The sequence below is a fragment of the Peromyscus maniculatus genome, chromosome 20 (assembly GCF_049852395.1).
Source record: "Peromyscus maniculatus bairdii isolate BWxNUB_F1_BW_parent chromosome 20, HU_Pman_BW_mat_3.1, whole genome shotgun sequence".
NCBI classification, from domain to species: domain Eukaryota; kingdom Metazoa; phylum Chordata; class Mammalia; order Rodentia; family Cricetidae; genus Peromyscus; species Peromyscus maniculatus.
Genome location: NC_134871.1, coordinates 49,090,853 through 49,114,484, shown reverse-complemented (window position 1 = coordinate 49,114,484; position 23,632 = coordinate 49,090,853). Strand labels below are relative to the sequence as shown.

Genomic DNA, 23,632 nt, shown 5'->3' with positions numbered 1-23,632 from the left:
GAATGGGAGGTGAGAAAGGGAGATGGCAAACATGGACCCCTTTTGGGAGACGTTTGTATGAGAGACAGAAGTGAGAGCATCATCCCCCTCAAAGGCTGCCCTTCGTCTCCAGATTAAGGAAATCTGGAGGCTGAGTAAGACTTTCCACAGACCCTCAGAACTTTTCAGGAAGACAAGCTGGGGGCTGGCACAAGTGGCAGAATTCACACTGCCGAGTCTCAAACCCAGCGCCGTGTGTCTGCACTCAGTCCACACACTCAGGCTAGGGTTAGTCCCCTGTCCCAGATCAGAACTTATCGCTTCCAAGAAGCTCTCCAGCAACGACTGCGCTCCGTTCTCACCTCATACCAGGAGGCATTCGTGTTTAAACCCCTCCACCTACTACCCTACTTCTTCCTGTGTCTTCTCTCCCACCTACACTACATGCGCCCTGCACCCAGGCTCCTGGAGCCGCCGACTTCTCCCCAGGCAACTTATTGTCTCAACTCTCCTTAGCCTTCTGGTCATCTTGGGCTCCACCCCCTTAGGTGCCACATCTAGAAGAGACAGGACTCTGCCCAGTCTCTGCTATAGAAGCGTGTGGAATAATAGATTCTGTACCCATTTCTTCTCGTGGCTCTTTTCCTGCTGCACTGTGGCTTCCTTGGAATCACTAGCATCTAGCCAGGGCTGAGTCTCCTGTAGATGCCAGGAAACCGGCTGGTGGAACTTCACTAATGAGTACATGTTAAGCACAGAGTAAGTGTTTAAATTATGGGGTATCCCAGTGACCCTTTGATCCATTCTTCTTCCTCTTCACCTTCCCCTCACCCAGCTGCACTAACGCTCTTGGGTCATTTCATCCCAGGAAGAATCAGAAGCAGGTTTTTCGCAGCTGCATCTGATGGTACCGGTGTCTCCCAGCCTCAAGGGCAAGGTGACTCTGGAGGGTGTGCGCAAGGAAAAGAGGACTCGGGTTCCTTCTCCGGGGCTATTCCTTGATTCTCTCCTTCCGTCTCTCAAGTTCTACACATCGGTTCAGACAGGATTACGGATGTTGCTACTTGAAACTACTGTGTTGAGAATCAATGAGACAGTTCCTCTACAGCATTACATAAATTACATGAGGTTCTTGAGGTCCCTGTAAAACAGAAGATCAGCGTCACGACACCAACAAACTGCATTTGTCATTTCCAATGACGAAAACTCACAGAGCAAAACAGCTTTACGAAGTTTGTTTCTCTCCAGAGACAACTACAGCTTGCTCTGGCATACTTAAGACGACTATAAGCGAAGCCCCGCCTCCCCGGCCTCTAAGCCACGCCCCTCGCGTGAGCGCCGGCCTCCTAGGAACGAATTGGCATTTCGCTACACCAATAATAAGTGAAATTGCTGTCAACGTCCGGTGAGGGGACGGGACTTCCGGGCTGGTTGCTAAGACACTCTTGTTCGCTCCTTGACAACCCTGGCGGGGGTGCGCTGGCAGCGGCCTAGGCTCTGGCCCCCGCGGGAGCAGGTGAGGCCGCAGGGCAGCGTGGCGGGGTGGGCTGGCCCGGAGGGAGGGCGGGAGGACGCGCAGGGCGGACGAGGCCTTGGCCCCGCGGGAGGCCCCACCTTCATCCCCAGTCTGCGGTTCCCGGCCCAGGACCTCCCCTCGTCCCAGGTAGAGGACCGCGCAGCTCGACCGTGACATTGTGCCTCCCGACTCCCACGGTGCAGGCCGCCCCTCCCCACCCACCCCGGCCCCTTCCCCTCGCATCCTCCCTGTTCTGACTCCCGCAGCGCCCTGTCCCCCGCGCCACCCCGCTGCTGGCTGGATGGTGGTCACGAACGCCTCGTCCCAGACCACTTTGGTTTGGAAATTTGGCGACGTCCTGGGACTCTTGGGCTGACTATTGCCCGTTGTGGGGGGACTCAGTTTCCCCATCTATAAAGGCGAAATTGGATTGAACGGTCGCACAGGCCTTTTGGACTCGGACGTCCTAGGATGTTGTTCTTGGACTCAACTGTCAGCTTCCCGGAGGATGTGTTCTCTCTCTTCCCTAGTTTTATGTACTGCAAAGAACTTGGCAAACCTAAGTTGGATCCCCACTTGTAAGAATCCTGGCAAGTTACCTGAGATCTCTCTGGCCACCAGTCGGTGCATCTGTAAAGCCAGTATTCCGAAGCCCATCTCCATTGGCAATTGAAGTACAAAGGGCCCAGTCCAGTGTAGATTCAGTACTTGCTAGCTTTCTTTTTTCTGTGTATATATAGGTTCCTGTGTATACAGGTTCATGTGGAGACCAGAGGTCAACATTGTGCCTTAATCACTCTCCATCTTATATGTTTTCTTTCTTTCTTTCTTTCTTTCTTTCTTTCTTTCTTTCTTTCTTTCTTTCTTTCTTTCTTTCTCTCTCTCTCTCTCTCTCTCTCTCTCTCTCTCTCTCTCTCTCCCTCTCCCTCTCCCTCTCCCTCTCTCCCTCTCTCTCTTTCCGTTTGTTTGTTTTTGAGACAGCGTTTCTCTGTGTAACAGCTCTGGCTGCCCTGGATCTCGCTTTGTAGACCAGGCCAGCCTCGAACTCACAGAGATCTGCCTGCCTCTGCCTCCCCAGTGCTGGGATTAAAGCTGTGTGCCACCACTGCCCATCTCTCTCCACCTTATTTTTTTTGAGACAGGGTCTGTCTCGATTCTAGGAGCTGGCTATTGGGCTAGATGGCCAGTGATCTCCAAGGATCCTCCCAGCTGCCTCTCCGATGCATGGCTGCCACACCCAGCTTTTACACAGATACTGGGAAGAGAACTCAGGCCTTCACATAGCAAGCACTTTATAAAGTGACCCAGTTCTCCAACTCCCTAATTTCCTTTCTTTGTCTCTCTCCCTCCTGGGAGGAACCCAGAGATTTCCTGTGGAACCCACTTAGTATCCACTTTCTGTAGATGGACCTCACATCTGCTCTCTGGCTTTGATCTTTTCCCTGTTCTTTGTGGTTAGGCATTATGGGCAGGGGATGAGAAGACTGGAAGAGGTTGACACGGTGATGTGAGCTGGGCTCATCGCTTCCCTTTCCAACCATCCACAATTCCGTCATCTTGTACTCCTGACCAGATGTCTCCATTCGCGTTTTGCCAGCTGCTAAAATCAAGCTGGCCTCCTTCTCCACCTGCCCATCTGGTCTACCTGGCTTTCTCCATGGTCTGCCAGGCCCATTCCACTGAGGACTGAGTTATCAGATTGTCTTGATTCTATCTCCATGGGGATATTGCATCCTTTCCGTTCCTGAGGCCGCCATCCTGGTCCAGGCCGTTAATGCCTGTCATGGGGGTTATTGCTGTGACTTTCTAACTGCTGTCCCTGTCAACCCAAGTCACCAACCACTGTGCTACCAGCCCCCAAGAGGCTAGGCACAGTGGTGCTTGCTTGCAGTCCTAGTATTTAGGAGCAGTATCACGTTTATCCTCAGTTGCCAGCCTGTGGTGTGTGAAAGCCTATCTCAAAAAACAAAATCCACACTTTTTATGCCTGGGTTTTAGGGCCCCCACACTTGCACAACCCAACTCCAGCCCTTTTTGCCCTTCTCAACTGTGTCCGGTCACCGGTCCCAGGAATCCGTGAGCTTTCTCTCACCACCACCGCATCGCCCCTCTGTCTGGACAGTCTGCTCCAGTGCCCTCGTGGCCGGATGCTCACTCACGAGTGCGGACTCCCTCCTATGCTGCCCTCTTCTCACTGAGCTGCTCTTGACCCCCTCCCACCCCCTCCCGGTCTCTTCCTTCTCTGCCATGCCTTTCTGCCATGGATCATAACTCCTGGGTCCGTTTTCACAAATCCTGGGACCCCCCCATGGCAGTGCTGCTTCTGGCTTGGTTAGAGTGGCGTCATCGAAAGCAGAGTCTTGAAGTCATGTGTACTGGGGTTGGGGTCTGGCCCTCCATTTCTCAGCGGGATGGAAAGTCACTTTGCTTTGCTTGGGCCATGTGCTCATCAGTAACGGGGGGGGGGGGGGGGGACATGGGACACGAGTGTCAGTTTTTTGGAGGGTGATGAATTTTTGAGAGCCTGTATATAGAATTCCTCTCCTGATCTCTGGCTGAAGATCAGTATTAAGTAAATATATGTTTAAGAAACTTTGTGTGTACACATGTTCATGTTTAGGAGTGCCTGTTTGTACATGAATATGGAGCCCAGAGATGGATGATGGGTATTTTTCTCAATCATGCCCCACTTTTTTTTTTTTTTTTTTAAAGACAAGATCTCTCTTTAAACCTATAGCTCACTTATTGGCTATAATACTGGCTGGCCAACAAGCCCCGGGATTCTCCTGTCCCTGCCTGTCCAGCACCAGGATTATAGGCATAGAGCATAGCATCCAGCCACCTCTGGGTGTGTGCACTTGTGTGTGAGGGAAAGAGAGGGTGTAAGCATGCACATGCACCCCCCAGTGTGCATGTGGAGGTCAAAGGGCCACTTTGGGGCACTGTCTCTCTCTTTCCACATGGGTTCTGGGGACTGAACTCGGGTGACCAGGCTTGCAGAGCAAGCACTTTTACCCATGAAGCCTTCTCTGCAGCTCTGCACCCCACTTTTTCTGTGGGTGCTGGGGGTCTGATCTCAAGTCTTCATACTTGTGCAACAAACCATGCTGAGCCATCCCAGCTCCAGTGTTTAGTGAGTATTATTGGATGGCTGTGAATGGACCTCGCCCCTCCCAGGAGACAATTGAAATATAATTTCATTACATTTTGGATATCCTTTGGACTTCCGCCATGTGCCTGACACTGGACTGCTCATTCTGGAACAGTAAAAGAGACTGAAGTCCCTGAGCTCCAGGGTGTCAGGATTCACGACACGTGGTGAAGTCATGATCACTTTAAGGTGTGATTGCTGATTAGCAATTGTCAGTGGTTTCCTAGGAAATAGATCAGGGCTGCGTGCAGTTGAGCCTGTGATTTGTCACTTTTAATTCCTCACGTTCAGATCCGTTCGGAGTGTGGAAGAAGTGGGGCAGGAGGCTGCGTAACCGTGCTGCAGGCAGGCAGCTGCTCTCACGCCCAGCCCGTGGCTGCCGCGCTTATGACTTTTTCTTACTTGTCTCTTCACGGAAATGTTTGGGATCTCATCCAAATTTGGGTATGTCCGTGGGGGTGTACTGAGTGAGTCACTGTCGTTTAGCACGCGGTGTTGGACAAAGCAAATGTTGATCGCCTAGCTCAGCGAGTCAACAGATGTCTCTTCTAATTCTACCTCCCCCTCCCCTTCCTTCTCTTCTCTTCCTCCTCCCTCTCCATAACCAAAGTATAAAGAAGTTTTCACTGGGCCTCAGTGTAATTGAGAAAAAGTAAAGACCTTTTCGGACCAAACGAGACCGCTTGTGTGTGTGTAGAAAGGTTCCTTTCTTTTTAGGGACTCAGTGATCCCCTCCTTACTGTCAACTTGCCTCCTGTTCACGCAGGTGATGGCCTCCCTCCCTCCCTCCTTCCTTTATTTTTCCTTAAAAGAATACTTCACCGGCGATGGTGGCGCATGCCTTTAATCCCAGCACTCGGGAGGCAGAGGCAGGCGGATCTCTGTGAGTTCGAGGCCAGCCTGGGCTACCAAGCGAAAAGCGCAAAGCTACACAGAGAAACCCTGTCTCAAAAAAAACCAAAAAACAACAACAACAGCAAAAGAATACTTCTTTTTTGGGGGGTGGGGGGAGCTGAGGACTGGACCCAGAGCCTTGCGCTTGCTAGGCAAGCGCTCTACCACTGAGCTAAATCCCCAACCCCGAATGTTTCTTGTTCTTATTTCTGTTTCTTATTCAGGGTCTCATTGCCACCCAGTGGTGGTGTTGGTGGCAGCATACACCTTTAATCCCAGGAGGCAGAGGCAGGGGGATCTCTGTGAGTTTACGACCTGCCTGGTCTATAGAGTGAGTTCCAGGACAGCCAGGGCTGCAGAGAAACCCTGTCTTGGAAAAACCAAGGGGGTGGAGAGCGGGGATAGACAGGGTCTCACTCTGTTGCCTTGTTTGGCCTGAAACCCATTGTGTAGGCCAGGCTGGCTTCTGAGTGCTGGCATTACAGGCATGGGCCATTGCACCCAACGAGATGGTGGATTTCTGATGCCCCCTAGTAAAACTGGAGGACAGCCACCCTGGGTTTGCACTTCACTCTGGCCTGACCTGGGTACCCCAGGCCTTTGGGGAACAGGCCATCACCTGACCTCACTGCTAGTGTCCCTGGATCCTTCTCCTCCTACCTTGTTCTCTTTGTTGTCATTTGTTTGCTAGAGGCAGAGAGTAGACATGTCAGAAAAGGCAGTGATATGATGACCAAGGTACACAGTGCATGGCCCTGGTGTGGCTCTGTGGGGGTCTTACAGAATAGAACTATGTAGATATTTGTTCTTCAAGCATAATCTTGGTTGCCAACGATTTAAAGCATGTGTTACTTTAATGTGTCAGATTTTCTCATACTATCGATGCTCAAATAAATGATCTGCGTAAAGAGATCAACAAAATCTCAGGTGACTTTGAATGCCATCTTGGTTAAGATGATTTCCCCCTTTCCTTGGTCCTCTGTTAGCTATTCTTAAAATTCTCTTATGCTTGCTATAATAGACTAGCCATGAAGGCAGTGCATTCAACCTTGGCTTCTAGTACAGACACAATTTTCTCCTTAAAACCTAAAAAGGAAGAGATGTGGGAGGCACAGAGGTCTTTGTGCTCACAGATAAGCACAAGGGGAACCTAGAATTTTAAACACACAGAGTTGCTCCTTCAAAGGAAAGGATGTATAGCCTAGTCTCCCACCCAGAAGGCTGGGAACAGATGTGGCTAATAGACTGGGGACCTTTGTGTTATCTGCGTGGCTGAGACCACACTGGCTCTTCTCCAAGACCCTTATCATGAGCTTGTCAATCTGTAGAACCCATCTTTATGGAAGATGTCACATGTACTTTACAAAGAGTTTTGATGTAGTCATATCTTTTTTTACTTATTTACTTTTATTTTATGTGCGTTGGTGTTCTGCCTGCATGTATGTCTGTGTGAAGGTGTCAGATCCCCTGGAACTGGAGTTACAGACAGTTGTGAGCTGTCATGTGGTTGCTGGGAATTGAACCCTGGAAGAACAGTCAGTGCTCTTAACCACTGAGTCATCTCTCCAGCCCCGATGTAGTCATATCTTAAGCTTTATTGTGCACATAGGATTGAGTTAATTATCACCAGAAAATTTTTCACCAAACTGTGCTGTTGTTAAATATACCTAAAATAAACTACTCCAGGTCGGACTCTAGAAGTGTGAACCAACACCGCTACTGAGTCATATTGAACCAAACTACTTTCTTATCTGCCAAAGATCATTACTCTGCTGGCTGTGGTGGTTGCAAAGCCCCCTGAGTGGGTAGAGGCAGGAGGCAGGCACAGATAGGTGGCTGAGCTGGAAGATGCCAATATTGATGTGATTTTTTCCAAAGGAAAAAAGCATGATCAAGTCAGGAGGTTGGATCTGGGCCCAGATCCTGGCTCTGCAAATGCTGGCTGTGCACTCTCAGGCCAGCTCCCAAACCTCTCTGGGCACTGGGTGCCTGGTTCTCCCCTCCCCTAGGGCCCTCCGAGGAGTTGGAAGCCCATTTCCTGGGAGCTCTAGTGTTGAAATGAAGCATCGAATCCGAAGGTGAAGGTAGGTTGTAGCCATGCCACCGCCACCACTGGACCAGCCCAGATTTCCACTCTCTTCCTTCAGTGCTAAGCCCAGGCTGGCCCGGAGTGGGAATGGGGCAGTGATAGTGTGAGGCCCAAATGCTTAAATACGTGCTTGGCGCCTATGAAGAGAGATGGCAAAGTTCCTCCTCCTGACACTCCAGAAGCAGGTGCCGCCGATTCTTACTGTGAGGTAGAGCTTGTTCATCCCACATCCAGATTCAAGGCTTAGGGGCAGGAGTACTTGTCAGGACCAGAGGAGATGTGAGTTCAGACCCACCTGCAGAGCCAGTCTTTGGAGACACCATGGCATGCTCCAAAAGGGTCCTTCAGTCTCTTGCTTATGTAGTGGGTTATCAGCCTAAGAGCCAAGAATGTTCCAGGTGTTAATAAGCATATAGCTTCATAAGCACATGAACACACATACAGGTCATGCATGTATGTGTGCTTGTGCACACACACACATATGCATGCGCACACTCAGTTGGTAGATGCTTTTGGCTTTACTTCTCAGAGGCCAAATATTTTCTCCAAACCTTCTGCACACTCTAACTCTCTTAAAGATTCTCCTCAAATACTTCAGAAGCAAAATAACAAATGGTGACTTAAAGTCAGTGTCACAAAGAGCAAGAACCCTCCAGACAGGCACACTGGCCTTGATAAGGCAATGGGGCAGCCCTGTGTGTGCCTCTTAGATGAGACTATGCAAGAGCACTAACGGAGTCCTGAGGGAAGAGCAAGGTCACGCTGGCTTCAAGTACCACTAAGGCCAGATGGCACTGGGTTGAACTTTGGTATCCTCACTGTGGCACACTTGCATTATTAAAAAGTGTGGTTTCGTCTGATGGAGCCTCTCAGGCACGTTGCTCATTCACATGGGAGATTGATAAGGTTATTAAAGCCCCAGTTGTGCTATTTTAGGTAGCATCCATTCTGCAGGGTGTGTTAATCAAATGACCAGAGCTGCACCAGAATGATACAGGAGCATAAAACTGTCTTCCCTTTCTGTGTGGAAGCCCGCCATCTGTAACGATTCCTCTTCTCTGTAAGTCTCACCTGTTTTGGATTGCCAGGAGTATATGCAGTGATTAGGAAAGCTGTTGTGTTCATGAATCATGGTCCATGACGTATTTGGTTGAATAATGTTGGCTGAGGCTGACTGGAGGGATGATGCTCCTAGCGAGCAGAGCATCAAGAACCACAGGGCACTGGGTATTCTCACCTCTCAGACACGTGTGTGAGCCTCCCAAGAATAGGAAAGCCATCTCCAAGAGGAAGGCCAGGCCTGGCTGTGGCCCCTTGTTCATGGCTCCAAAGCCAAGGAAGTAGGCAGAACTCCATTCTCTTATGGAACTGGCATCTAGACCTCAGTGTTTCATTGCTTTGTTGACTTATATATCCATTTTGCAGCTTTGAGGCCTCGAACTTGAGGCCTTGCACCTGCTAAGCAAGTGCTTTGTCTCTTAGCCACACCTGCAGCCCCTAGACATAAATGTTCCGACTTGGCATCCTCCGCTCCACACTGCTGCTCCCTGGGACTGTCCTCGGGACTTCCCTACTTGGTTCCTGAAGAGTGGACTCTGGTAGCACCCGGGAAGTCCTGTGACCCCACAGATTCTGTTTTGAGGCTGATAGAGATAGGATTGCCTTGAGGTTGGTGTACACCGAGGGTTCTGTGCCCCCGCCTGTCCCCTGCCTGGCAGCCTTTCCTAGCTCTGAGGATAAATCAACTTGAGTTGAAACCCTTAAGTGGAAGATGCTGGAGCAGCTGCTCCCACACTTGAAGTCGTTCCCACTTGGGATTCTCAGAGGTAAACAAAGTGGAAAGCCCTGGCACCCCCTACCATACCGCCCTGATGAAGGTGGCTGAGGAGGCAATAACATGGTGTTACTAAAGCTAGGCGCATAGGATGGGTTGGGAGACAGGCTTTAACACCAGTGAGCAGAGATGAATGGCCCTTTGAATTTTGTGGAACAAGAAACCTGACCAGAAAGTGCAGTGAGATTGTGCTTGGTAAACAGCCAGCGCATATGTAGAGACAAACAAAACCTGCTAAAACCCAAGTTGTACAAATGCCCAGAGTTAGAAGATAAGTGGAGCCATCTGTCCCCTGGGAGATCAGAAAACACCGTGTCGTGGAATGATGGAGTCTGTGCCAAGCTTTGAGCCTTACTTGAGGATGCCCACCAATGGTGTGGCACCGAGGGTGGCTGCAACATCAGAGGGTGTGAATTAAGAGCATAGTGCAGCCTGGAAAGAGTACCCAGAAAGCTCAGTGCTCAGGCAAGCCAGATCGCAGACACCTCAGACCACAGGCGCTGGGAGGGGAGGTGGAGCACTCCCATCACTGGCAGAGGTCATCTGAGGTCAGGCGTGCAGCAAGGGCCCGTGTGTGTGTGTGTGTGTGTGTGTGTGTGTGTGTGTGTGCGCGCGCGCGTGCCTGAAGTGAGGGGATGACGCTGGGGCAATGCTGGGGCCAACAGCTCTCCTCACTCCTGGGCTGAGTGATCTCAAGCCAGAGGTGGCAGCTCTCCTGCCTCTACTCCCAGGTTCCGGCTTCTGCAGCTGTCACCATGGAGTTCTGCATAAAGACGGAGTCCTGGGAACCGGGGCTAGTGCATGGCTGGTGGGCGGCAGCTAATCCACATCACCTCCTCTTACTGCCTGTTAGCCAAGCCCAGTGGTCTGTGCCTTTATTCCCAGCTATTTGCAGACTGAAGCAGGGGGATCATTTGAGTCCAGAAGTTCCAAACCAGCCTGAAAAAACCAATGTCTCAAAATATATGTCTGTCTCGAAATACAAATACCTCTTGCTTACTATGCTGACCGTCTTGGAGTTCAGTCGCTATGCAGTGAAAGTATTATAGATTTAAGAAATGTGGCTAAGCCGGGCAGTGGTGGCACACACCTTTAATCCCAGCACTCAGGAGACAGGGGCAAGCCAGTCTCTTTGAGTTCAAGGTCAGCCTGCTCTACAAAGTGAGTTCCAGGATAGCCAAAGCTGTTACACAGAGAAGCCCTATCTTGAAAAACAAAAAGCAAAAAACAAACAAACAAAAGCAATTAACAACAACAAAAAATGCTGCCCTGATATGTGGCTTCATTTGTCTGTGTAAATTTCTAGAAAGGTTCGTCATCACAGTGATTATATCCATCATGTTAGTTCCTCTGAGAGAGGAAGCCCTTGGATTTCTTGCTAGGGTACATGAAACTGGGATGAAGAAGCATCCTGACCTCTACAGGGCTGGTGGTCATTTAGGCTGCAGTCCATCTGTTTGTGAAAAGCTCTGTCCAGATCTGCTGTGCATTTAAGGGTCTAGAAAGCCTGTCTCAAAAAAAAAAAAAAAAAAAAAAAGGCCTAGACCTACTATACCCTCACTGAGTGCCCTGTGAGCCAGAGGAAGGGGAGACAGCCACTGATCAAGTGATGCCCACATTCTGGGCACTGTGTACTGCTCCACATGCCTAGTCTCATTGAGTCCCCTGCCATGGGTATGGCCCCAGTCATACTGATGAGAACTCCTGTGCCCCGGGCTGTGCTGCTCGTTATTGACTGAACTGGTACCAGCACCTGGGCCTTCCAGCTCCTAGACCAGCTCATGGCTCTGGGAGAGTAGCTTTGCAGGGACCATCAAGGCACCCTGTGCGCCAAGAAAGCCACCACACAACACTGTTGCTATTCTGCAGGGCAGGATCCTGCAGCAGGGACCCTGGTAACAAATTGTCAGTGGTCACTTGCGTGTGTGGTTTCCTCAGTACCAGACAGACTGTCATCGGCACTCAGAAACTATCCTTGCTAATTGGTAGCTCTGGACTCCATCCTTGGCACGGTCCACAGTCAGTATCTGTCTTGACAATGACAGTGTGTTCTTGCAGCGTCTCGGGTTGACTCACCCTCCGTCTGCAGACTTGCTGGCCATTTGGGAAAGGAGGCAGAGGCGTTGAGATGGGGAGGTGTCAGATTGTCACTGAGACATTTCTAATTTGTGATGTGTGGTTTTGAAGCCAACTCTTCCCTCCTGCTTTTCCTGTTCTTTGCAGCACCCCTCGGGGAAAGACATTTTCTGCTCCCGCCAAGTTGGCAAGGCCTGCTTCCCGAGCCTCCTGGGCGCTGTGACTGCTGGGCCCAGCGCCTCCTGAAAGTCCCACTCTCTCCTCCTGAGGTCACGCTGGGAGGATCATGGGAGAGACAGAAGGGAAGAAAGAGGAGGCTGACTATAAGCGACTGCAGACCTTCCCCTTGGTCAGGGTAAGCCTGGGGAGGGAGGAGAGTGGCCAGCAGGCCCCACAGCCTGCAGGTGGGCGGGGCTTGCGGTGAGAGGAAAGGGCCGCGCTGGCTCCAACCCAAACATCTAACAGTCCCAGTGACTCATTCCTTCATCCATTCCTTCATTCACCAAGTTATGTTCAGGCCGCCCGCTCTATGCCAAGCGTGGTCTAGGCACTGTGGAGATGGTGGCAAACAAGGCAGGTGATGCTCTGGCCATGCAGAGGACAGTGGCAGGCAATCCGCACTGTACAGAAGAGCTGAGCTGGTGCAGAGGCCAACTCCTGGAGGAAGTCAGATCAGTGACCCGCATCAAGTTAGGTGGCAGACCTCGAAAGAACCTGAGGAAGCCTCTGCCCCTCAAAGGAGCAGCAGGCACTGGAGGCTGAGTGTGGCGAGTGGGGCATCATCAACATAGCTGGCTGGAGCCCTTGAGGACTGGCAGATGGGAGGGGTCAGCGTGATGGTGAGGTTAGTCTGTGCAGGCCTGGCCGGCAGCCACCGTGGAACACAGTGAGGGATGTGGGCTCTGTCTGGAGGTCCAAGGAGCAGTGAGGGGCACAAGTTGTAGGTGACATTGTCTTGAGTCGTTAGAAAAGCCGGCAGTGATGGCGCATGCCTTTAATCCCAGCACTCGGGAGGTAGAGGCAGGCGGATCTCTGTGAGTTCGAGGCCAGCCTGGTCTACAGGCACCAAAACTACACAGAGAAACCCTGTCTCAGAAAAAAACAAAAAAACAAAAAAAAGAAAGAAAGAAAGAAAGAAAGAAAGAAAGAAAGAAAGAAAGAAAGAAAGAAAGAAAGAAAGAGAAAGAAAGAAAGAAAGAAAAAGAGAAGCATTCTACTGTAGTTAGAAGAGTAGACCCAGGAGAGCGCTGAGTGTCCTTTCCTGGCAGTGGTCAAGCCCTGGAGTGGAGGGGTGAGGTTGGCCCCCGCCAAGCTGTTCCCTGGGTGGGATCTGGATGCCAGGGGAAGACAGTCACAGATGGGCCAGAGTTAAGGAAAAGTCCTTGTTCCCAAGAAAGTGAAATTGTAATCAGAGCAGGTTTGAGGGGAAACGGGGAGATATTTGAGACAGCCAAGTGAGGTTCACCTGGGCAGTGGGACATGAAGTCTAGAGCCCAAGGATGGCATGAAGACATGGAACCCGCCCCCGTGGAAGGCACGGCTGTGAGGGAGGACTTGGCTGCAGAGGATGAAGACAGGCCCTGGCCTCCATCCGGGAGGAGGAACCTGGCAAACTGCCCGAGAAAGGAGCCAAGGAGCAGGAGGGAGCGGGGCTCCCGGGAGTGGTCCTTGGTGGGAACATGGACCCTTGCAGAGGGGCCTGGGCCCAGAACATGTAGCCATCACCATAACACGCTCCACCCCAGCCATAGCCCAGTCAGGGAGAAGTCACTGGCCCGGGACTGGGCCAGGGAAGCCACCTAGTGTCCGTGCCTTAAGCTGAAGACCGAGAGGCTGGCCAGGAGGGCTAGGTCGCGGGCTAAGCCTTGTCTGTTTGTCACCCTGCCCTGTCTCTAGCACTCGGACATGCCAGAGGAGATGCGAGTGGAGACCATGGAGCTTTGTGTCACAGCCTGTGAGAAATTCTCCAACAACAACGAGGTATTACCATCAGTGCAGGTGGCACTCATGTCTCTGTGACCCTGTGTGTGACAGTAGGGTGCCTCCAAAGCCCCGTCGCCAGCTCCAGAGGCCTGCCAGATACAGCTAGAGCCTTGCTTGGGAGTGGTCACTGTTCTGAAGGCCAGTGACAGATGAGGTCGGCTCTAGCCAGGGTACCAGGGCCACACCCAGCCCAGAGGGAGGGAAGCCAGCAGGGTCTCCATACCACGTCTGCCCCCAATCTCTTCGAGTGGATTATTGGCTAGGGCATCTTTCTGGGCTCCATCTCAGCTATGAGCAGAGGCCTGCCAGGCATTCCTCCATGAATTCATCCATCCATTCAGAAAGGGTGGAGCCCCAGCTCGGCCACAGGTATCAGCCCAGCAGTGCCATTCATGGGGCTGTGCTGAAAGAGGGTGGGAGTGTGGCCACATCCCATCTGCATCCCTCCCTCACTGTGTTCTCAAGACAAGCCATTTCTCAGCTCCGAACCCAGAGCCCTAGTCTGGGGACCAGGGGTGGCGGTGCCTCTTTCCTGAGCCGCTGAGGTAATGGGGACACGGGCTCAGTGTCCCTAAACCTCTTCATGCTGAGGGAAGCTTTGGAAAGAGCCGACGTGGGAAGTGGAATGCCATTGCTGTGACTGGGGTCTTTCTGGAACCTGCCACACTTGCTGGTAACAGGCGGCCCCGCAGGGCACCCCTCAGGGCACCCCGCAGGGCCCATGTTGTGCCCTCGCACTGAGCAACCCCACTCCGTTATTTCCTTGGGCCCCGTTTTCCTGGTCCCCAGCTGAGGATGTTGGTGCTGCTCTGGAACCCAGAGTGATAGAACCACCCTTCAGCCCAGGTGCCCTCAAACCTCGTCTCTCCTGCTGTCACCAGGTCCTTCCTGATGAGGTGAGGGGCAGGTGCTGTTCCCATAGCCCTGCAGGAGGCGCTGTGCGGAGCAGAGCCCTGCAGGAGGCGCTGTGGAGGCGCTGTGCAGAGCCTAGCCCTGCAGGAGGCGCTGTGGAGGCGCTGTGCAGAGCCTAGCCCTGCAGGAGGCGCTGTGCGGAGCAGAGCCCTGCAGGAGGCGCTGTGCGGAGCCTAGTCCCGCAGGAGGCGCTGTGCGGAGCCTAGTCCCGCAGGAGGCGCTGTGCGGAGCCTAGTCCTGCAGGAGGCGCTGTGCGGAGCCTAGTCCTGCAGGAGGCGCTGTGCAGGACAGAGCCCTGCAGGAGGCGCTGTGCAGGACAGAGCCCTGCAGGAGGCGCTGTGCAGAGCCTGGCCCTGCAGGAGGCGCTGTGCAGAGCCTGGCCCTCTGTGATGATCTTGCAGGCAGACTGAAGGCAGGCTCAGGCAGCAGCCATTTTCTGCCTAGAGTTCAGTGCCCAGCTTCTCCTTCCCCGTGTGGAAACTGGATTGTACCTGTCACTGCCCCTGATTGGCACCTTCTCCCTTCCAGAGTGCCGCAAAGATGATCAAAGAGACAATGGACAAGAAGTTCGGCTCTTCCTGGCATGTGGTGATCGGCGAGGGCTTTGGGTTCGAGATCACCCATGAAGTGAAGAACCTCCTCTACCTGTACTTCGGGGGAACCCTGGCTGTGTGCGTGTGGAAGTGCTCCTGACACCACCCAGCGGCTCTCCCGCTTCTCCTCGGGGCTGGGGGGCGGCCCTAGGCAGAGCCTGGCTCTTGTGTGGGGAGTTCCGTCTTTTCCTTTGTCCTTGTGTACCGGTTTCCTGAGCCACACCCAGTGTGTGAGTTAGTAACATCGCCTCTCCCAGGCTCTCCACTGTCTCCCTCCGAGTCCTGAGCTGTGTATATGTGAGGGGTGGGATGGTGTGACAGGTGAAGGGGTGAGTGAGGTCGTGGGATTTTTCTCCTTGGAATGGACTGGTCCCACCTTTCATCCCAAAGCCCTTCTGCCCCCAGGACTGCTGGGAAATATCTGCTGCCCTTGTCATTAGTGACTGTGTGGCAGCAACCTAAGAAAGGGCCTCGCCTCTCATGAGACACAGAACATTTCTCTCCTTGTCATTGGGGTAGGGGTCCCCTCTCCCCTTCCCCAGCCTAACCCAGGGCTGAACAGACAACCATCTTACTGGACCAGCAGTGGCTTTGGCATGAGGATCACACAGTCTTCCCGTCCCCTTCCCAGCCCGGGCCACCAAACCTTTCATACCATCTCCATCAGATCAGCTGCATGGCTGAGAGCTAGGGCCATGGTGTAGAGCAAGTTCTCAAGACGTTGCTGAACCCCGGTGAGACACCTGGGCCAGGAGTGTGCTCACCGTGAGGCCCCGTTAGCAGGGAAACCTGGTCTGCCAGGGACTTCATCAGGGACCGCATGCTATTTGTACTTCTTACCTTGCTGGCTTTTCTAGATTCTTTTTGAGTGTGGGGAGAAGGGTTTTAGTAGAAGGGTGAATCATATTTTACACAGCGGTCTTATTTATATAAACGTCTTGGTTTTTACAATTAAAATGACTAAAAACTAAACTGAGTCTATGGTGTATTGAAGTTTCCCAGAACAAGGGCTCTGTTCTGCCCGACTCGGCCTGCGTGTCCACTTGTAGCAGATTTCCATCAGATCCACTGCACAGTGAAGGCACAGACCAGTGCTCCTGGAGACCAGTGCTCCTGGAGACCAGTGCTCCTGGAGACCAGTGCTCCTGGAGACCAGTGCTCCTGGAGACCAGTGCTCCTGGAGACCAGTGCTCCTGGAGAGGCCTGAGTGTGCCTGAGCATGGGTGCACATGCATAGGCCTAGAGAAGCGTCACCCGGGGCATCTGGGCAGATGTGAGGGGCAGGAACTAGCCCTCCTGAACTGCGTGGGAGAGCTTGCTGCCAGAGAGATGGGCAGCCCCGTGCGTGGGACTGGCAGGGGTGGCCAGGTGGGGTGGTGCAGGAGGCGGTGAGGGGGGCCCAGCCTGGAATAGCTGTGGCTGTTCAACGCCTGCCCTGCATCTGTTCTTCCCTTAATCTGCCGCGCGTGGGTGCTGGCCAGTGAGGCTGGCTCTGCAGCAGCTGCGTGGAGCAGTGGCTGGGATGATGGGCTCCACGGTCCCAGATCCGGCCCCTCTGTTGTGTTCTAGGCCTCAGCAGTTTTGTCTGTAGAGTGGGCACGATACTTGCCTCCAGAGGTTGTGTGGCCACTGTCAGGCAGGTAGGTGATGGGCACCATAGCAGGGTGCTTCTCTGGACAGTCCTCCTCCTCCTCCTCCTCCTCCTCCCTCCCCTCCTCCTCCTCCTCCTCCTCCTCTTCACAGCACGTGGAAACATAATTATAGTTTAAGGGTAAAAGCTAAAAAGATGTTGTTATATCTAGAAATCAAGTGTCCCTTCCCTGTTTCCCCCACACAAAATCATAGTTTACTTCTTAATGACACCTCTGATGGTCAGCTTTAATTGTCAGCATAACCTGGAGCCACCTGGGAAGAGTCTCAGTGAGGGACTGTCTGCATTGGGATGGCCTGTGACGTGTCTGTGGGAGGCTGTCTCAAGTTAGTTGATATGGAAAGACCCAGCCCACTGTGGGGGTCCCAGTCTAGGAAAGGGGTCCTGAACTGTGTAAGACTGGGGGAACCAAGCAAAGCTCAGGTGGGTGAGCAAGCATGTCTGCTCTCAACTGTGGATGTCACGTGACTGGTTGCTTTAAGCTCACTGTGACCTCTCCACGGTGACTAGAACCTGGAATTCAGACCTAAAATCAACCCTTTCTTGGTGTTTTTCTGCCGGCTTGGTGGCTGCACGTGAATCTACTAATATTTTAATTGTCGTCTGTGGCCCCAGGGTCACTCAGACTTCAGCCTGGAGGGTCTTCTGGTCTCCTACAGTCCTGTGCCGCTGCTGTAGGTTTAAACTAAATCTCTGTCGTTATTCACCAACAAAGACTCAGAAGTCATCTGTGGGGGGGAACCTGCTAGATCAGAGAAGCCCGGAAGCTCCAGCTGACCTTGCTTTTTGACTGGAGACCCACCAAGAGATGTCTCTTCACTTGTCCCCAAACCCAAAACACCTGCCAAACCCTAGTCCCTGCCCTTTCCTTCCTGTGCATCATTGTCCAAATTGCTGGCTTCTCTATGGCCAATTGCGGTCACCTGGATGCTGACTCCACCCCTGATTCAAAGTAAACTTTATTGATAGTCTTGGAGTGCCACGGTATGGTCGAAATATCCCGCAACACTTTGTCCCCTAAATGTTTTCAGGATGTTTTGTCATGGCAACAGAAATGAAACTAAGACACTCCCAACCTTAGCTTTTGTTCAGTACAAGACAGGCACTGGATGCACAGAAAAGATGATTTATTTCTGCACACAAAGGAAGCATTATCATTGCTTTCATGGCTCAGCTAACATGCGACACACATGACTCCAAAACTGTGGTGTGAGGCAACTGAAAAGCCACAGTTTCCAAGTTGCAAACCCTCCTCTGGAAATAGACAGGGCCAGCAGTGGGGAGGAGCACACCTCAGGAAAGTTCTGGCTGCAGAAGCCTGAGGACCTGGTTCGATCTCCAGAACCTGTGTATAAGACCAGTGGTGGCAACATACACCTGTAACCCATGAGCTGGAGGGGCCAAGACAGGAGGACCCCTGGGCCTCTCTGGCCACCCAGTCTAGCCATATTAGCAAATTTCAGGGACCCAAATGTGCATTGTCCCAAACAATAAGGTGGAGGTAGGTTCAATGGCTGAGTGGGTAGAGTGGCCTACAGCTAAACCGGATGACCTGAGCTCAATCTGTAGGACCCACATGGTGGTAAGAGACAATCAGCTCAAGTTGTCCTTGACCTCTGTACAGACTCTGTGGCATGCATCCAGAATAAATTAGCAAAAATGTAATAAGGTGGAGAGCAATTGAGGGAGACACACAATGTCAACCTCTGGCGAGTGCATCATGTAACTGGTTCCTTTTCCAAATGCGGCATCCTATTTAACCTGATACAGTACATCATGTACATCATGATCATATTTGCTTCTCAGTCAGATATCCCAGTTCACCTCAGCTTGAAAACAATTACTAGATGCCAGTTTGAAGGGAGCAGAGATAAATCACCAAAAGAGCTGTTTCTTGACAGCTGGATATGGTCATTGCAATTGGATTTGTGTTTACCTTCAACTGAACACTTCTGTACAACATCAGCACCTAACAAGGTCCACCAGGCTCCAAGGACTGTGTCAGGTTAAATAGGATGCAGCGTTTGGAAAAGGAACCAGTTACATCAGCAGAAGTCAGAACCCAAAATCTAAAGAATGATGAATGTCAAACCTTTATACTCATAGAAGTGTGATCCAATTGTGTCTGCCACTAGCTTTTCCAGAAGAAATGTCTATCAGTGAGGAAGCTGCCTCTACTCACAGGTTATCAAAAGCTATTGGGGTCCAGCCCCTCAATAGCCTTCACCCAGAGTGCCAGAAAAGAAGCTACCAGCAGTGGATTAATCTGAGTAGTTTACTAATAAGTCTATGTACATGAAACTCTCTAGTCTATACACTTTATTCTTCTGAGTGAGTTCTCTCTCTACACAGCTGCTTTTCTGCTCTAATGCTTAGCTCCTCTCTGCCCCCTTTCCTCCTGTCCTATCCTAGCTCTTACTAAGCTCTCTTTGCCTCGCCCTCATCTTCATCATCATTTCTCTCCATCTTGGTCCCTTCCTGTTCCTCTCCCAGACCCCATCTACCACCTTGCATCAGTAACTCTCCTCCAATCCAAATGCAAGGCTTCCAAGGTCCCTACAAGAGCAGTGAGTCAGCTTCATTTGCAACCCAAAAAGGGGAGTGAATAGAGGAGGTGGGGTCAGATAAGGCCTGGAATAAATCAGAAAAGGAATTTATGTGCTTTATAATATAATAAAATATATTATAAGTGGTTAGGTGAAACATTACGAGTCTATCATAAATGTGCTCAAACTACGATCTTACAGGTAGTTAGGTAAAAGAGTCTATAAGTAACTAAAATGTAACTGCCTCTATTTCTATGTGGCAGTATACTGGCAGGGCAGGGTAACTTTGCTCAGAGCTAGGAAACCTGCCTCATAGCTACATTGCACCTGGTGTGCAAGAAGCCCTTTTGTTCTGAGTCAATTGCTCTGGAATGCCATTTGGGCTGTGAGAGGAAGGGGGTCTGAGCTTCATTTACCCAAGAAACAAAACGATGCATCTAACTCCTAGGCCTAGGGGACAGGCAGTGTCTCCATAAGGGTGTTTACCTTTATCAGCAGTTAGTCATAAAAGCTTATTCTGTCTGCTGTTTTGGCCTAGGATGCTTGAGAGGTATTTCAGATAAATACATTGATAGTATGAGAGCACACACGAAATTCATAGTAGGAAACTGTTGATATATTAAAAGTCAAATAACACCAAATACGCCTTGAGATTTGTCTTTTTCCTCTGGAAGAATTCCTTGATTCTTCCAGGTGTAGCTTTACCGTATACAGCTGAATTCCTACTACACTCCCGTGGCTCGCAGCAACAGGTGCCTGGGCTGCCCAGGTATCCCTTCTGGCTTTCTTACAGACTGTTCACACAGACACTTACGTGGTATGGTGTTAAACCATTTTAGTTTTTGCACACACCCATTGTACTTCTGGTTCATAGAGATAAATCTACCCATGATGCTGTATAGTTGATCAGAGGGTCCTCTTTTTCTTTTTTAATTTTTATTTTATGTACATTGGTGTTCTGTCTGCTTTGCATATCTGTGTGAGGGTATCAGATCCCCTACAACTGGAGTTACAGGCTGAACCAGGCTTTTACTTTTGGGCCACCAACCAGCTCCCAAATCATGACACAGAGATATCATTAGTTTTGAATGCTCAGCCTTATAAGAGGTCACGTACAATGGCTGGAAGAACCGCCTCTTTTGGGCCATATAGCCCAAGCAAAGGCCACTACACAACTTAGCTTAGGCTCATTTCTGGCTAGCTCTTTTAACTTAACCTGTTTGTCTTTATCTACCTTTTGTCTCAGGGCTTATTACCTTTCTTACTTCTGTAGATCTCACTTTCACTGCTTCTGTATGTCTGTCTATCTGGCACCTGCCTGCTTCTTGCTGTGGGTGTGTCCTTTGTTCTCTCCTCCATCTCTCGTTCTTTCCCATCTTCTCTTGAGCCTAGATTTCCCTTCCTATTTATTCTCTCTGCCCACCAGCCTCACCTATCCTTTCTCCTGCCTAGATATTGGCCATTCAGCTTTTTTATTAAATCAAGCAGGTGCCTTAGGCAGGCAAGATGAAAAAGATGCAACACATCTTTACATAATCACACACACACAGCCTTACATCGTTAAACAAATGCAGCAGAAACAGAAGCAACACACCTTTACACAGTTCAAGTAATGTTCTGCAGCATAAACAAATGTAACACAGGCAGGAGGGATGGCTTAGAGGTTAAGAGCACTGGCTGCTCTTCCAGAGGATCCAGGTTCAATTCCCAGCACCCACATGGCAGCTTACAACAGTCTGTAATTCCAGTTCCAAGGGATCTGGCACCCTCATGCAAATATACATGTGGACAAAACACCACTGCACATAAAAATAAATAAAACAAAGCAACACATCGTTGCATAGTTAAAATAATATTCCACAACAACAGACAGTTATGAGCTGCCATGTGGGTGCTGAGAATTAAACCTGGGTGCTTTGGAAGAGCAGCCAGTGCTCTTAAACACTGAGCCATCTCTCCAGCCCCACAGGGTCCTTTGAAAAATGTATTTTATGTTTAATTATGTGCACATAAGAAGGTCTGTGTGGAGAAACCCTGTCTTGAAAAACAAAAAACAAAACAAAACAAAAAAATTTGTGCCATGGGAGGAGTGTAAGTCGACCAGATGCTGTTTTTACACACCCTTTTCCCTTGAAACACTGTAATCACAGGGGGTGACGAATTGGCAGACATTATCTATGTAAATAAAGAGAGCTTGTTGTTTCAAAAAAAAAAAAAAAAAAAACCAAACACCAAAGAAGGTCTGTGTGTGGGTATATGCATGTGTGAGTGCAGGTGCAGCAAAGTCCAGAAGAGGGCACCAGCTCCCCTGCAGCTGGGATTACAGGTGGTTATGAGCTGCCTGATAGAGATGCTAAAAAGCAACCTTGGGAGAGCAGCAAACGCTTGTAACTACTGAGCCATCTCCCTAAACCTTCCCAATGGCGTGAACATCAATGTCATGTTCCCTGGCCAACATGCCAGTTTGACCTCTCTAGCAGTCTTCAAACATGCTACGTTAGCATTCTCGTCTTCATTATCATCACTGCCAGGTTTTCCTCTACTTCCTCCACACCCTTCAGTGTGTGTGTGTGTGTGTGTGTGTGTGTGTGTGTGTGTGTGTGTAGCATGTATGTGGGGAGGATGGGTATGTGCATGTGTGTGTATGCAGGAGGGGAGTAAGGAGTATGGCATTCAGAGAACAACTCATGGAAGTCAGTTCTGTGTGGTGATATATTGTGTACACTAATAAATTTGCCTGAAGATGAGAGAACAGAAGAAGCCACTAGATTAAACACAGAAGCCAGACAGTAGTGGCATACATCTTTAATCCTAGCACTGGGAGGCAGAGATCCATCAGGATCTCTGTGAGTTCAAAGCCACCCTGGACTACATGAGATTGCTTAGTCTAGGAGAGAAACAGCCAAGCAGTGGTGGCACACACCTTTAATCCCAGCACTAGGAAGGTTGAGACAAGAAATGACATGGCTGGGCAGAGGAAGGTATACAAGGCACGAGGAGACAGGAACTAAAGGCTTTTCGGCAGAAACCTCCCTTTCAGCTAGAAGCCCTTTCGGCTGGAGCTCTTTCAGGCTGAGGAGTTGGTGAGGTAAGAGGTGGTGGCTGTGGCTTGCTCTGCTTCTCTGATCTTTCAGCTTTATCTAACAGATTTAAGATTTGATTTAAGAATCGAGCAACAGGAGGTGGTAGTACACACCTTTAGCCCCAAACTCACAGAGATTCACCTGCTTCTGCCTCCTGAGTGTTGGGATTAAAGGCATGTGCCACCACTGTCGTCCTCTATGTTTAGTCTAGTGGCTGGCTCTGTTCTCTGATCTTCAGGAAATTTTTGTTAGGGTACACAATCTATCACCACAGTTCTCTCCTTTGACCATGTGGGTTCAGGGACCACACTCAGGTCAGGCTTAGTGGCAAGTGCCTTTTCCCACTGAGCCCTCTTGCCGGCCCTTTTGTTTGTTTTTCTTTCTCTTGTAGCCCAGTCTGGCCTTGAACTCCTCATCCTCCTGCCGGTAACTCCCAAGTGTTTGCATGACTGGTGGGTGCCACCAACTCCTTTGGCCATTCCTGAGTGTCTCTGCTTTGACAGGCGTCTCTGGCAAGTTCTTTTCAGGTCTATTTGTGTCTTCGGTTTTTTTTTTAGATATTTATCTTATTCTATCTATATATGGGTGGTTGGCTGGCATGTGTGTATGTGTGTGTGAGATCCCCAGACAGATGTTTGTTAGCCATCCTGTGGACACTGGGAACCAAACTCGGTCCTCTAGAAGAGCAACCATTGCTTCCAAGTGCTGAGCCATCTCTCCAGGCCCCCTGGTCTGTTTCTTACTTTTCTTTTTCTTCCTTCCTTTCTTCCTTCCTTTCTTCCTTCCTTTCTTCCTTCCTTCCTTCCTTCCTTCCTTCCTTTCTTCCTTCCTTTCTTCCTTCCTTCCTTCCTTCCTTTCTTCCTTCCTTCCTTCCTTCCTTTCTTCCTTCCTTTCTTCCTTCCTTCCTTCCTTTCTTCCTTCCTTCCTTCCTTCCTTTCTTCCTTCCTTTCTTCCTTTCTTCCTTCCTTCCTTCCTTTCTTTCTTCCTTCCTTCCTTTCTTCCTTCCTTTCTTCCTTCCTTCCTTTCTTCCTTCCTTTCTTCCTTCCTTCCTTCCTTTCTTTCTTTCTCTTCTTTCTTCCTTTCTTCCTCTTCTTTCTTTCTTCCTCTTCTTCCTTTCTTTCTTCCTTCCTTCCTTTCTTTCTTCCTTCCTTCCTTCCTTTCTTTCTTTCTTTCTTTCTTTCTTTCTTTCTTTCTTTCTTTCTTTCTTTCTTTCTTTCTTTCTTTCTTTCTTTCTGTGACTCTGTTTTTCTTTTGTTCCACTGTGAAACCACCCTGGCTGCCATGGAACTCACTCTGTAAACCAGGCTGGCCTCCAACTCATAGAG

At 50.4% G+C, this 23,632-nt stretch overlaps 1 protein-coding gene across 4 annotated transcripts; it reads left to right on the top strand.

The window, feature by feature from the left end:
- Positions 1 to 1,336: 1,336 nt before the first annotated feature.
- On the top strand, positions 1,337 to 15,297 carry Dnal4 (dynein axonemal light chain 4). 4 transcript variants are annotated; one of them, XM_006979163.4, is made up of 4 exons: positions 1,337 to 1,495; positions 11,687 to 11,894; positions 13,436 to 13,519; positions 14,963 to 15,297. In XM_006979163.4, the coding sequence occupies exons 2-4, from the start codon at positions 11,826 to 11,828 to the stop codon at positions 15,125 to 15,127; spliced, it is 318 nt and encodes a 105-aa protein (XP_006979225.1). In that variant the 5' UTR covers positions 1,337 to 1,495; positions 11,687 to 11,825; the 3' UTR covers positions 15,128 to 15,297. The 4 variants fall into 4 exon arrangements, with proteins under 4 accessions (XP_006979225.1, XP_042120710.1, XP_076412467.1 ...); XM_042264776.2 differs by lacking the exon at positions 1,337 to 1,495 and adding an exon at positions 1,502 to 1,642; XM_076556352.1 differs by lacking the exon at positions 1,337 to 1,495 and adding an exon at positions 2,568 to 5,090.
- The last annotated feature ends 8,335 nt before the right edge of the window (positions 15,298 to 23,632 follow it).